Source organism: Thamnophis elegans, chromosome 1 (genome assembly GCF_009769535.1).
Source record: "Thamnophis elegans isolate rThaEle1 chromosome 1, rThaEle1.pri, whole genome shotgun sequence".
Lineage (NCBI taxonomy): Eukaryota > Metazoa > Chordata > Lepidosauria > Squamata > Colubridae > Thamnophis > Thamnophis elegans.
In genome coordinates this window covers 153019601-153031996 of record NC_045541.1, presented here as the reverse complement: position 1 = coordinate 153031996, position 12396 = coordinate 153019601, and the positions used below count along the sequence as shown (strand labels likewise).

The 12396-nt window shown below is 38.5% G+C and overlaps 1 protein-coding gene across 1 annotated transcript in view; it reads left to right on the top strand.

Moving 5' to 3' along the window:
• SYNE2 (spectrin repeat containing nuclear envelope protein 2) overlaps positions 1-12396 on the top strand; it is a 258629-nt gene that overhangs the window by 63366 nt on the left and 182867 nt on the right. Inside the window, exons 19-25 of the mRNA XM_032235484.1 lie at positions 2496-2669; positions 4333-4467; positions 6533-6688; positions 8451-8668; positions 9364-9427; positions 10205-10323; positions 11201-11324. Coding sequence (XP_032091375.1) covers positions 2496-2669; positions 4333-4467; positions 6533-6688; positions 8451-8668; positions 9364-9427; positions 10205-10323; positions 11201-11324 — 990 coding nt within the window. The remainder of the gene's footprint in view (positions 1-2495; positions 2670-4332; positions 4468-6532; positions 6689-8450; positions 8669-9363; positions 9428-10204; positions 10324-11200; positions 11325-12396) is intronic.

The following is a 12396-nucleotide window of genomic DNA, read 5'->3' as shown; positions in this document are numbered from 1 at the left end:
AGTAGAAAGAAATTTATTATTATTATGGTTCATTGCAGTCAGCCAGATATGCAGATTGGGTTTGGCATATTTGACTACCTATCAAGTCCTTTCCAAGGACCTGGGATAGGCAGATCTGGATGATTGATGGTATTACGGATATCATCAGAGGATATAAGTTGTTCCCAGTAAAACTGACTTTTGCAATGAACGGATGGCAAATTTGTCGATGCCTATGATGTTCAAGTAGTGCTCCAGTTGTTTTGGGTTGCATCCAAGGCACCTATAACTATTGGTACTACCTTTGCTTGTGTGTGATCTTCTTGCAGCAACTTGGCAGGTTTCTTCAGTTTCTTTGCATAGGTGACATTTATTGTCTGTTGCTGTCTTCTCAATTCTGGCTTTGTATGCATTTGTTCTTAAGGCTTGGTCTTATCCAGAATTAGTCCCACGGTCTCCTCCTCCCCCCCCCCCCAGGAGACTCTGGTTTACCATTGTGAAAAACAGAATATTGAACTTTGGTCTAGCCCAATATGGCTTGGTTTGTGGTTTTGTAATATCTAAGAAGTATAGTGTGAGTCATATTGACCAATATTTGACTTCAGGTGCATTTATGTCAAAAACATTATGCTGCCAGGTGTGGCCACACAATTGAAGCTCCCACCTATTTTGTTTGTGTCACCCACATAAAAGGGACCAAGGCTTCAATCTCATAGTTGCAGTTGCCACCTTGACTTTTAAACCTCCTCTGCAGAAGTTTCTGCTAAAGTTTCTAGGCTCTTGTCAGGTTATACCCAAAAACGACAGCAGAGCAATCCAGAGTTCAATTCTTTATTTGCTTACATACAATAGACAGAACACTTATATTTCCTGGCCTATTGCTTACCTCCTGGTAAGTCAGTTGCCCAGAATACAGTCTTGCATAGACTTCTAATAGTACCTTATTGGAAAATGGAGCTTTCTTATTAGGCTAAGCCCAAGAACGACATGGAACAATCCAGCTAGAGTTCACGACTTTATTTGCTTACATGTAGTAGACGGAATCTTGCCAAACTAAATCCTTACTTCTCCTACCCTAACAGATATACCCTGGGAGATTTTAGGGAGCACCTGTCCAAACTCTCTTACTTGTCTCCAATCCAGGTCTGGGTTGGGCTGACTCTTGTCTCACCCCCCACACCTTCAGGAATATGTGCCCTCCTGCTGGGAAATTGCTGCCTCACTATAATCTATCACCCTAGCTTCCCTTCCATGGACACCATCTCTCACAGCTTTTTCCAACGTTTGCATAAAGTATATGGATATTCATGGCTTAATTTTTTTTAAAAAAATTCAACTGTAATCTCTCTTCCTGTAACTGAAGTCCATTATTTCATATTCTGCAGTGAGTGAGAGTGGAGTGAGAGAGAGAGATGTGGTCTTCATCTTATTCTGAGAGATATCATTTTAAGTATGTGAAGGGTGTCATAATATTCTCCCTCAGTTATCTTTTCTGAAGGATAAGCATACCCGGTTCTTTCAATCCCTCTTCAGAACAGTTTCTATTCTCCTACCATCTTCATTGCCCCTAGTTGAACATTTTCCAATTTTCTCTGAATCCTTCCTAAAGTGTAGTCGCTAGAACGTGACACAGTACTTGATGTGGAGGTCTGATCAAAGCAGAATATAATGGGATTATTTTACCATTTAGAAATAGTATTTCTGTTTATGAAACTTAAAATTGAATTTACCTTTTTTTTGCAGCCACATCTTGTGCTATGTCATCTATGTCTTATATTTATCATTTCCATTTTCTAGTTGTTAGGAGGATCAGATCCACAAAGGAAATGGTTTAATGCAGTCCTATAAGAGAATGAATGACAGAAATGTACACAACCCTGAAATATACATATATCTTCCCAATTAGATTAGATTAGATTAGATTTATTATATTTATATGCCGCCCTTTTCCCCCGAAGGGGACTCAGGGCGGCTCAAAACTCGATCAGGGAAGAGGGGTACAGACAAAAAATAAACGAAACATAACAATGCATAATTTAAAAACACACAACAGTCATACCATTCGAGACGGGGGCAATAGCTCTTTAGCCCCAGGCCTGTTGGAACAGCCAGGTTTTAAGGGCTTTGCGGAAGGCCTGGAGGGTGGTGAGGGTTCGAATCTCCACGGGGAGTTCGTTCCAAAGGGTCGGAGCAGCCACAGAGAAGGCTCTCCTCCGGGTAGTCGCCAGTCGACACTGGCCGGCGGATGGAATTCAGAGAAGGCCTAATCTGTGGGATCTGATTGGTCTAGTGGAGGTGATTGGCAATAACGGTTATTGGAATTATTTCAGCTCTAGAAAAATATTTTTTAGTATGCAATTAATATAAGTTTACAGAAAGTTCAGACAGTAAGTTTTCCATCTTCCATCTAAAGTCTCTAACAATTGAGTAATAGGAAAAGATCACAGGTCTTTTGATGATGGCAGATAACATGGTAAGACTATGTGAAGCTTTTTTGCTATGATTTTTCTTTGTAGATTGTTCCTCTTAGCCTTCAGACAGATCCATGTACACCAGATGAGTTCTTTTCAGAAGACGAGGACAAGCTAAACTTTGAAAAAGCTCACAAAGAACTTGAAACAATCGTTCTAAAAGCTGTGCATCTTGTAGACCAAAAGACAATTTCTGAAGAACCACATTCAAAATATGAAGTGAGTTAATCCATGATACCACTACATAATTAGACACCCTACAGGGCAGAGTACTGTGCTTGTAATAAATGAAAAACAAAAATGGTTACTATTTCAGCTTTAAAATACATGTTAAGGATGTCTCCAGGCAGAAGTAAAAAAAGAAAGGTATGCTCTACCAGTGTTCCTTTTATGATAGCTTGAGCTCTGTCAACATTTTTAGAGGTTTAATGGTTCCTTTAAATCGTGTAAATGCTTAAGGCATCCATTTTACCTGTTAAAACCAACTCCCAGAACAAGCCTGGCCCTGTGTGTTTTTGGAATGAGGTCCTCAAAATGTTATGCAAAATGTGGTGCAGTATTAGAATTGATGGAAATTGTACATCTCTGACATAAATAATCTGGACTGTGAAAAACACCAAAGTGATGTCTCCAAATCAAGTCTGAAAGCACATTTTTCAGTTAACACATTTTATTAAAAGGCATAAGCCTTTGTGAGCTACAACTCCTGCATTGGTTGGAAAAGATATTACCAAACCCCTGATTTTTTGCTGCCATGGATTAACCACCTGCTAACAAAAACAGCAATCTTATGTTTATTAACAGTTACAATTTAGAAACCATGGTTAATATTGATATAAAGTCTTTTCCTTTCCTGTAAAATTTTAAGTTGTCTAAATCATCATAGCATTAATAACCTCTAGTTCATATGTATAGATACTGCTGTATTCAAATAACGTAATGTAGTACTTGCATCTGGCATCTTGCAGTTCAGTAAAACAATATTTTCCTTTAAAAAAAAAGGAACAGCAGTGCCTGTCTCTGCCCTATTTTCCTCCTGCTTTTTATTGTAAAGTAATTGAAATATTGTAAAATAAATGAAATAATTGATTCATCACTTATATCTTTTATGTACACTGAGAGCTTATGCACCAAAGACAAATTCCTTCTGTGTCCAATCACACTTGGCCAATAAAGAATTCTATTCTATTCTATTCTATTCTATTCTATTCTAATCTATTCTAATCTAATCTATTCAAAATATGATGGCATGTCCTCTAGAGATGCAGCTTCTTGGTAGGAAGCTGCAACTAATATTTGTAAACCAACAAATATACACGAGTGTTTAAATTAGGGATCCAGTAGGCCACACCTGCTGGTCTTATCTAGTGTGGGCTGTGGGGCTGAGATCAGCACAGGGTAGCATGGAAGTACTTGTAATTTCCCTATGCAATGCCCCAAAGTTTTATCAAAGATCTAATGGGAAGGGATAGTAACAGGGCTTCAAACTAATGAGACCAGAGAATCTAGGAAAGATACACAGACCACGTCTGTCAGGGCCCTATCTTCATGTTACGGCTATAGAAGCTGTTCAGTGCATTATGTCCTAGGGCAGGACTCACTGTTTCTCAACCTTAGCAACTTTAAAAGGTGTGGACTTCAACTCCCAGAATTCCCCAAGCCAGCATGAATGCACATTAGATGAGCTGTTCTTGTTCTGTTAAGTGGCTTCAAACATGTTATTTCAAAGGCTGTCCCTCCATGTCCAGCAAACCTTGTTTTAATCTGCAATTCTACTGGAATGGGGAGGACCCCTATATCATCCTGGCATGCATCTACCTTGGGGCAAGGAGTTTGCTGTTTTGATTATCATTCCATAATTTTATGTCATTTTTTTTCCCAGGAGGCTTTTAGCATCTTGGATACTAACATTCTTAGCAAGTTTTTGAAAGCAGCAAAACAACTGAAAAGCATTTTATCAGCTCATGAAAAGGCACTGGTGGAGGAAAGGAGCAAAGATGTTTGTGAGAGATGGGAGGTGAGAAAATGTGCTTGGAAATAGATATTTTAATCAAGAAGAAGCCACTTGAGCATTTAATATTTACATGAAATGTTTGCAGGATTTTTTTTTTTGCTGTAGCATGAATGATATAATGGTGAGAATTATTAGCTTCATCCAAAGAGACCTAGGCTGAAGACATGTCTCAATAAATTAGTTCCAATAAGTAATGATGGACAAGTTACTTTTATCTGGTTACCAGAACTTTTTTCCATATCTACAGCAACTGTATAGAGCAGTGGTCCCCAACTGTGGAGTCCTGGCTGAGAGCGGGGGAAGAGGTGAACTGGGCGCATGAGTGGCATGGTGGCAGCCCGACTTGCATGAATGCTTGCAGGCATGCAGCTTGACTTGTATGAGCAGCACACATGCATGCAAATGCCCACCAGCCTGCTGCTTGCACAAGTTGATCTGCATGCGCACACATGCTGGCGAGCCAGTCATGCGGCCCAGTTCTGAATAAGCCACGGCCTGGTAATGGCCTGTGGCCCAGGAATTGGGTATCTTCTTTTCTTCACTACCGGTTTGGTAGCAAGAGCACATGCATGGCATGTCTGGGCATGCGCAAAACTTTCTGCACATGTGCAGAAGGTCCGTGATGACGTCTGGGTGGGTGGGCAAAGCCTTGTGCCGCCGCCACTACCGGTTCGCCTGAACTGGTGCAAAGCGGCAGCATACCACCTCTGTTGAGGACACCTGGTATAGAGGATGTGAGTCTGTTGTATAGGCTGTATTTTATTGGTTGGTTAGGAGGAATCTAGATGCAAATTCTTGTGGCTCCATTACTACTACAACTTCTTCATTTGGGGGATTTTGGCTGGTATCAAGAATAATAATGCATTCTTTTTGCTGATCTTCCCTTCAATGCAAGGATTTTGATGTATATTGCCAGGAGATTCATTGAAAGTGTATGCATGTTCATGCATCACGTAAAAATGGGCTGTTATATATGCTTGGCAGAAGTTTAAGACAGAGCCTTTTTTATAGTGACTACATACAAATTTTATTTATTTATTAAATTTTTGTGCCAACCATCTCCCCTGCAAGATGACTCTGGATGGCTTACAGGTTATTAAAAAATTTACAATATTCCATGAGGGATTGTTCCCTTTGTGTTATGAGATAGACAGTGAGCTCTTAGCAATAGCAATAGCAATAGCAGTTAGACTTATATACCGCTTCATAGGGCTTTCAGCCCTCTCTAAGCGGTTTACAGAGTCAGCATATTGCCCCCAACAACAATCCGGGTTCTCATTTTACCCACCTCGGAAGGATGGAAGGCTGAGTCAACCCTGAGCCGGTGAGATTTGAACCGCTGAACTGCAGATAATAGTCAGTTGAAGTGGCCTGCAGTACTGCACCCTAACCACTGCGCCACCTCTTAGGATCCAGTCTGGGTCACTCACTGGAACCAGAGGTTTAGTCTTCCAAGCTTCTGGACTCATGCTAGAGCCCATTCTCAGGGAACTTCTCTCTACCAGAATGAGCTCTCTCGGCTACTTTATTTTTCTGTTCTATATTTTCATCTGTATTTTTCATGTAATCATGTTTTAACTTGCTTCCATTTTCAACAAAAGTGTAAACAGAGTTGACATATTTAACAGTATATAAATATTGGATAAATATGGCATATGGTTGTATTGGTAGTTTGCTATAGTTCTTGATGTGTTCTATTTGTTCACTTGGTTTTCATCATGGATTTTATTGTTAATCACTATGGACATCTGTAATGAAGAGAAGTGCCTAAATATACCAAACAAATACATAGAGGAGGATTTTGTGAACCTTTCTATATCCCCCCCCCTCTCAGCTACATATCCTCTGGATGAACGTTAATCTTTTAATTACAACTTCATTCTTTTATGTTTATTTTACTGTTAATTGCTTTGAGTGGAAACTCAGGAAGATTGTAATGAACACACACATAGTGTGCAGGGTTATTTTGAAGCTAAAATGTTACTCTGATCTTAGAACAAGATTTGTATGTAAAATACTCCCCTTGCTGCTTAAAGTGAATATTTGGATTTGGCCATCTCTTTCTCAGGCTGCTCGCTGTGAAATCATGTCTTATATTCACCTGAAATTGAAAATTGAAAGGGAGAAGTTCAATAAGACTTTTTCAAATCTCAATAAGCAGATAAATAAAGAGAAGAAACTGCTCAATGCTGGGAAAACCAAAGGACTTATTGAGGAGCACGAGGTACCATATAAAACTGGCTTTCTCTTTTGTTTCTCAGACATTTTTATTTATTTTACAAGCCGCCGTGTAATGAGTCAGAATTACAATTGTGGTTCTACGATATCTCAATGCCACGAGAGATTTCCTTTAACTCTGTTTCCTAACATCATTGTCACTGGGAGAGGCCAAGAACCCAAACTGGAATTGTTGTGCTGGAAAACAATGTAAAATTGAGTGATGTTGTAATATAATGATGCAATGATGTCTTTAGTAAGTTGGCTAGCTGCATAAAACTGAAATAATTATAACCTACTACTTCAGTAGAATCAATATACCTGAGCTGAAAGTTTGCATAATCGGCCTGTCTATAGTAAGTAAGGATATTTTTTAAAATCCAAAATGTTACCTGTGAGCTAAATTACTGGTGAACAGTAACTGGGTAAGTATTCTGATCCTTTTAGTTCTTTCTCTACTATTTGGCTGTCCAGTGCTTTGGATCCCCCCCCCCCTAAAAATGCCTTGGAGCATGTCCCTTTTTTGAAGTGTGGCAGACATATTCTATTTACTCCAAGGTGCTTTTCGATATTGAATTTGAAGCAATATATGGTCTGGTCATTTAATGGAACAAAGAGCTCAACTTCACATCAACAGTGACAATTGAATATCTTTTTTTCATTGTTAAAATGTTTTTATTTTCCATTTTTCATTTTCATACAGTCACATATATACTGTGCATAACCAGGGCCATACAACATTAAACAATACAGCAGTTCCTCTTGTCAACAATACCCCCAGAAATATAAATAAAATAAAACTCAAACTCAAATAGAAACCCAATATACCTCTTCCGCTCTCCATACACTTCTTTCTTCCGCCCCCCTCCAACTTACTATCTTCCCTCCATCATTCCCCTCTACCCTACTTCCCCTCCCCCTCTACCACTCCTCTCTCCCAGTCCACTCCCTCCCTTCCTTCTCACCCTCCCTCCCATCCTCTCTCCCGCCCTCTCTACCCCTTGTCCTTCTATCCCACTCCTCCTCCCCTTGGTGTATTTCTACTATATGTCAATGTATTCAGCTTGTCCTATTTTTACGGAGAAATTAAAGAGAAACAGTATACATGTGAAATCGCATTACGTTGAAATCTAACATATAGTATATGTCCCCCCCCCTACCCTACCCTCCCCCCAAACACCCCACCTCCCTCCCCCCCTGACTTCCCAGAGCCCGTACACGGTATAGATTTTTAACAAACACAGTCTAAAATATATTGAGACAAAAGAAATTTAAAAAAGGGCTAATAACATCTCTACATTGATCTTAGCTTCTTCCTGTTACACTAACTTTGAACAATTTAAATCATTCCTGATCTTAAGCATAGGCTATCTGGAATTTCTTAGTCCCATATTTGTTTTATATATAGTCAATCCATTTTTTCCAGTCTCGTTTATATCTTTCATTTGAATGATCTTTAAGATATGCCGATATTTTAGCCATCTCGGCTAAGTTTGTAACTTTCAATGTCCATTCTTGTCTCAAGAATGGACAATTGAATATCTTAACAGGTCAGCCCTCTGGCTTCTGAATTTCAGCAGACATTTCTTATCCATAGTGTTACCGTAGCCACAATGCTTCAAGAATATGATTGATTAGGTTAGGTTTAAATGTGTTTGCGGGACTGCCATTAAGAGTTTTATGGGATGAGTGCAGGTGATTTCAATTGTTAGTCAATAAGGACTTGGAGTACTCAAGATGGGTGCATCTGCATTTCTGTGTCCATTTAGGCCTTCTTTTCTCAGCAAGGTGGCCTGGGTGAGCTTAACACTTGCTTACAAGCTTTGAAAGCAATGAGTGATAAAATAACCAAAGTGGAAAAGGAGTCCAAAATAAAGCTGCCAATTGCCGAATATGAGCAAAAGAAAAAAGAACTTCAAAAATGCGCAGCAACCATTTACAACGAGCTGGTATCTAGGACTGGCGATGACCATTCACCTGAGAAAGGGTGGGTATTTTCAATAATGAGGGTAGAAACTGTGGCACAGGGGCACTTATAGTTGGTTTAGCATCAAATAAAATTGCTTTTGTGGGAGATTCTTAACTATTTCGCACCTTTGACTGTCCCTCATTTCATGGCTGGAATAATGGATTTCATTATGCTGTGAATTAAAACCAGACATTTTGCAAAAAGTTAGGGTGGTAGTGGTAAGCTATTTTGAGGAAGAAGCTTATAACTCACCATTATGTGCAAATTGGTCCTGAAATTAAAGTACTTTTTCTGAAAGGGGGACATGGGTGGGGAGATGGTGCAAGGGGGCAAAAAATGGCTAAGAATAGCATTGGGGTGATTTTATGTCACAACTCCAACCATTTTTTACATGCATTGCAGTATCACACATGCCTCAAAAGTACAGAACTTATAGCAAAATGTTGTAATGTTGTTTTCATCATTGCAATGAAAATAGCAAGTCCCCGCAGATGCTACTGTTTGTGACATATGAATAGAACATGTCGAATTTTAATTCCAAGGAAGAGCCTGGAGTGGAGATGAGAGGGAGAGAAGACAAGAAATGAAGTTTGGGAAACTTTGAATTATTCTCAGTAACATTAAGTAGAATTGGGGTGGTGCTTTTCTTTTTTGCAGTGTTAAGATGTATTTTTCATTGCTTTGCTCTGATGTTATTTCATTTTAAAATTCAGAGAGTTTACACCTGTGTTAGTCAATGAAGAGAGGGTATCATCTCAGAATCCTGAAGCTGAAAAGGTAAGACTCACATTTTAATGTTCATGTAGATCAGCCTTCCTTAATCCAAAACTGAGTTTGGGGAGTTGTGTTCTAACAGGTTGATGAAGACTGATGTATATAGATAAAGGTCTCTAGATCAATGCCTATTTGTTATTATGTGACAACCTGAAAAATAGTCTTGCACAGAGCCATATATTAGAAACCTGAAATTCATAAGATGCTGTAGAATTTACCATTCTTTGCACAAGAATTTTCTCCTTTGGTGATTATAAAGACTGTTTAGCATAGCATAACATTCATGCTATTAATTCATTAATACCTTTTGATACCAAGGCTTTTCATACAAATTGTTATCCTATAATAAGCCGCTGCCCTGCATCCTTCTCAGATACAAGCAATCAGTTGCATTGCTTCTACATCATCACCTACTGATTTTTACCTTGAGTTCTAATTCCTTTCTGGGTTTCCAGAATGGAACTGGTTAAGCCATTCTTCCTCAACCTTAGCCGCTTGAAGCCCACACATCTTCAAGTTGCCAAGGTTGAGAAATACTGGGTTTAATAGTTGCAGGTCTCTTCTGGCTGAAAGAGCCAGAATTACCACACAATAAATCCATGAAAGTAATTTTCCTTGTAGCTTTATAACCTCCAGTCTTTTTAAGCGAAGTCTTTAATTTTGGGGGTGAGATTTCTTTTATATGGAAAATTAAAAAAGGTCTTGTTCCATTGAATCTACATAATTATTTTTATGATATTACATATTACAATTATTTAACTTTTTTGGTTATATTTTTAGGATTCAGAAGATGTTTCTTGTATACATTTGGAACCAGAAAAGGAGTTTCAAAACGGCAGACACCAGGCAGAAAAGTTGGAAAGTGATAGAGACTTGGCTTTAAAAAAATTAAAAGAAAGGTATATTTCAGTGTAAAATATTGAATGACAAGAAATAGGTATTTACCAGAAGTAATGAATTTGCAAACCTCCGAATCTTCAAACTAGTTTACCCTCTTTTAATATGTCAGATCCCAGTCCCAGAATTATTATAAAGAGTAACATAAAATGCATTTTCCTCATTTTTGTACTTTGGACTAGTCTGAATAATTATTTTAGATTTCGTAATCATTTGGTCTTGAAATAGCACTAGCACTTAGACTTATATATTGCTTCACAGTGCTTCACAGCCCTCTCTAAGTGGTTTACAGAGTCAGCATCTTGCCTCCAACAATCTGGGTCCTCATTTTACTGACCTTGGAAGGCTGAGTCAACCTTGAGCCTGGTGAGATTCGATCTGCCAAACTGCTGGCAGCCAGTGATCAGCAGAAGTAGCCTGCAGAACTGTACTTTAACCACTGCATCACCGTGGCTCTAATAGCCTAGGACTGTTCCAATTGAGTGAAGTCCCTTGCTTTGTCTCCTTTTAGGAAACCTCCAGTGTTCCTTCCTTAGCCTCAGAAATCAGATCTCTCCTGGATGGATTTGCTTACTTGCATGTTGAACATTTAACTTAAGAACTTGCTTCTTTTTTGTGCATAGTTTTTATGGCCTTTGGTACCCGAAAATAAACTTAAACCTAAAAAAAAATCCCATTCATTTAGGATATGCAAGGAAGAAGATTATTATATAAATCAAGATGGCTGATAAAAGAAATGAGAAAGTAAAGCAATAGGAAACAAACAGTTGAATTGTTTCATGGAGATGAGGAGGAGAAGGCAGCATTAGAAGAAACCGGAATCTTGTTTTCATGTCCAACTTTGCATAATATTACTAATAATATCATGCTTTCTCTTAGCTATGACACAGCAAGACATAATCTGAAGCTCCACCTAAAGAGCATCAGGGAGACGATAACTCCCTCTTTAACTGATGATGTGAGAAACATTTCTTCCCTTCAGAAGAAATTGCAAACACTGGAAGTAAGTGTTCAGATGCTTTCCTCGTTTGTTTATTAGGTCAGGGTTCCTCAGACATTTAGCAAAAGTGTCTATGTTTGGAATTTTGAGATAATATAATGGACGTGTTCATAAAATGGTTATTAGGTCAGGTGGAGCCAGTTACAAAATACCTGTAAACCAGAGGAGAAAACACAGCTTCTGATATAACTATACCATTTGAGTTTCTGACAATGACTTAGGGCAGGGGTGGTATACACTTACCTTCCCTACTGGTTCGCAAATGTGAGCGTGCACATGCACTTCTGGTGAAAAAAGGGCCTAAATGGGATGCCATAGAGCTGGGTGTGGGTGGGCCGAACCACCCACGATTTCTGCTACCGGTTTGGGTGATCTGATCCAAACCGGTAGAATACCACCTCTGACTTAGGTGCCACAGAGAGAGCCAGTAGCAGTGTTAATATAAGATTCTGCTTGAGGCTGATGCTTTGGTTTATATCCTGTTAACTTCATACTATTTAAAAAAAAAGTTAAAAAATTAAATTGGTAAGGCAGGAAGCTTGGCTGATGCCAAAGAATGTCACAATGCAATTCATTTGGCAATAAAAAAACAAATGGATTCTAACCGGTCACCCATGGAACAGCTTGCAAAAGAATCATACTGCAGGACATGTTACATAAAACTTCTGCTTATGAAAGTAAAGATTATATTTTGCCATCCTTAACTGCTCCTTGGAATCTAGCAGTGGCTAACACAAGAGTTTGAATAATATATTATATAGGGCTATCTTTTCCATTTTAACAGGGTTAGCATTGGTAATTACTGATCATTCATTAGGTTCCTGTGCAGACAAATTGATGAATTATTTTAACAATTAAATTAATTATTAATTTAAATTGTTTAAATGTATTAATATTCTAATTGGAATGTATTATAACCAATAGATGAACTGGTTGTGCTTTGTTTCAGTTAACACACTATGGTAAACTGTGGAAAAAGGCATAGTCGAACATTATTTCTGTTTTTGTGTTTATAAATTTGACAATGTTACTTAAAAAGTTATAGCACACCACTAATATTTATACATTTTGTTTC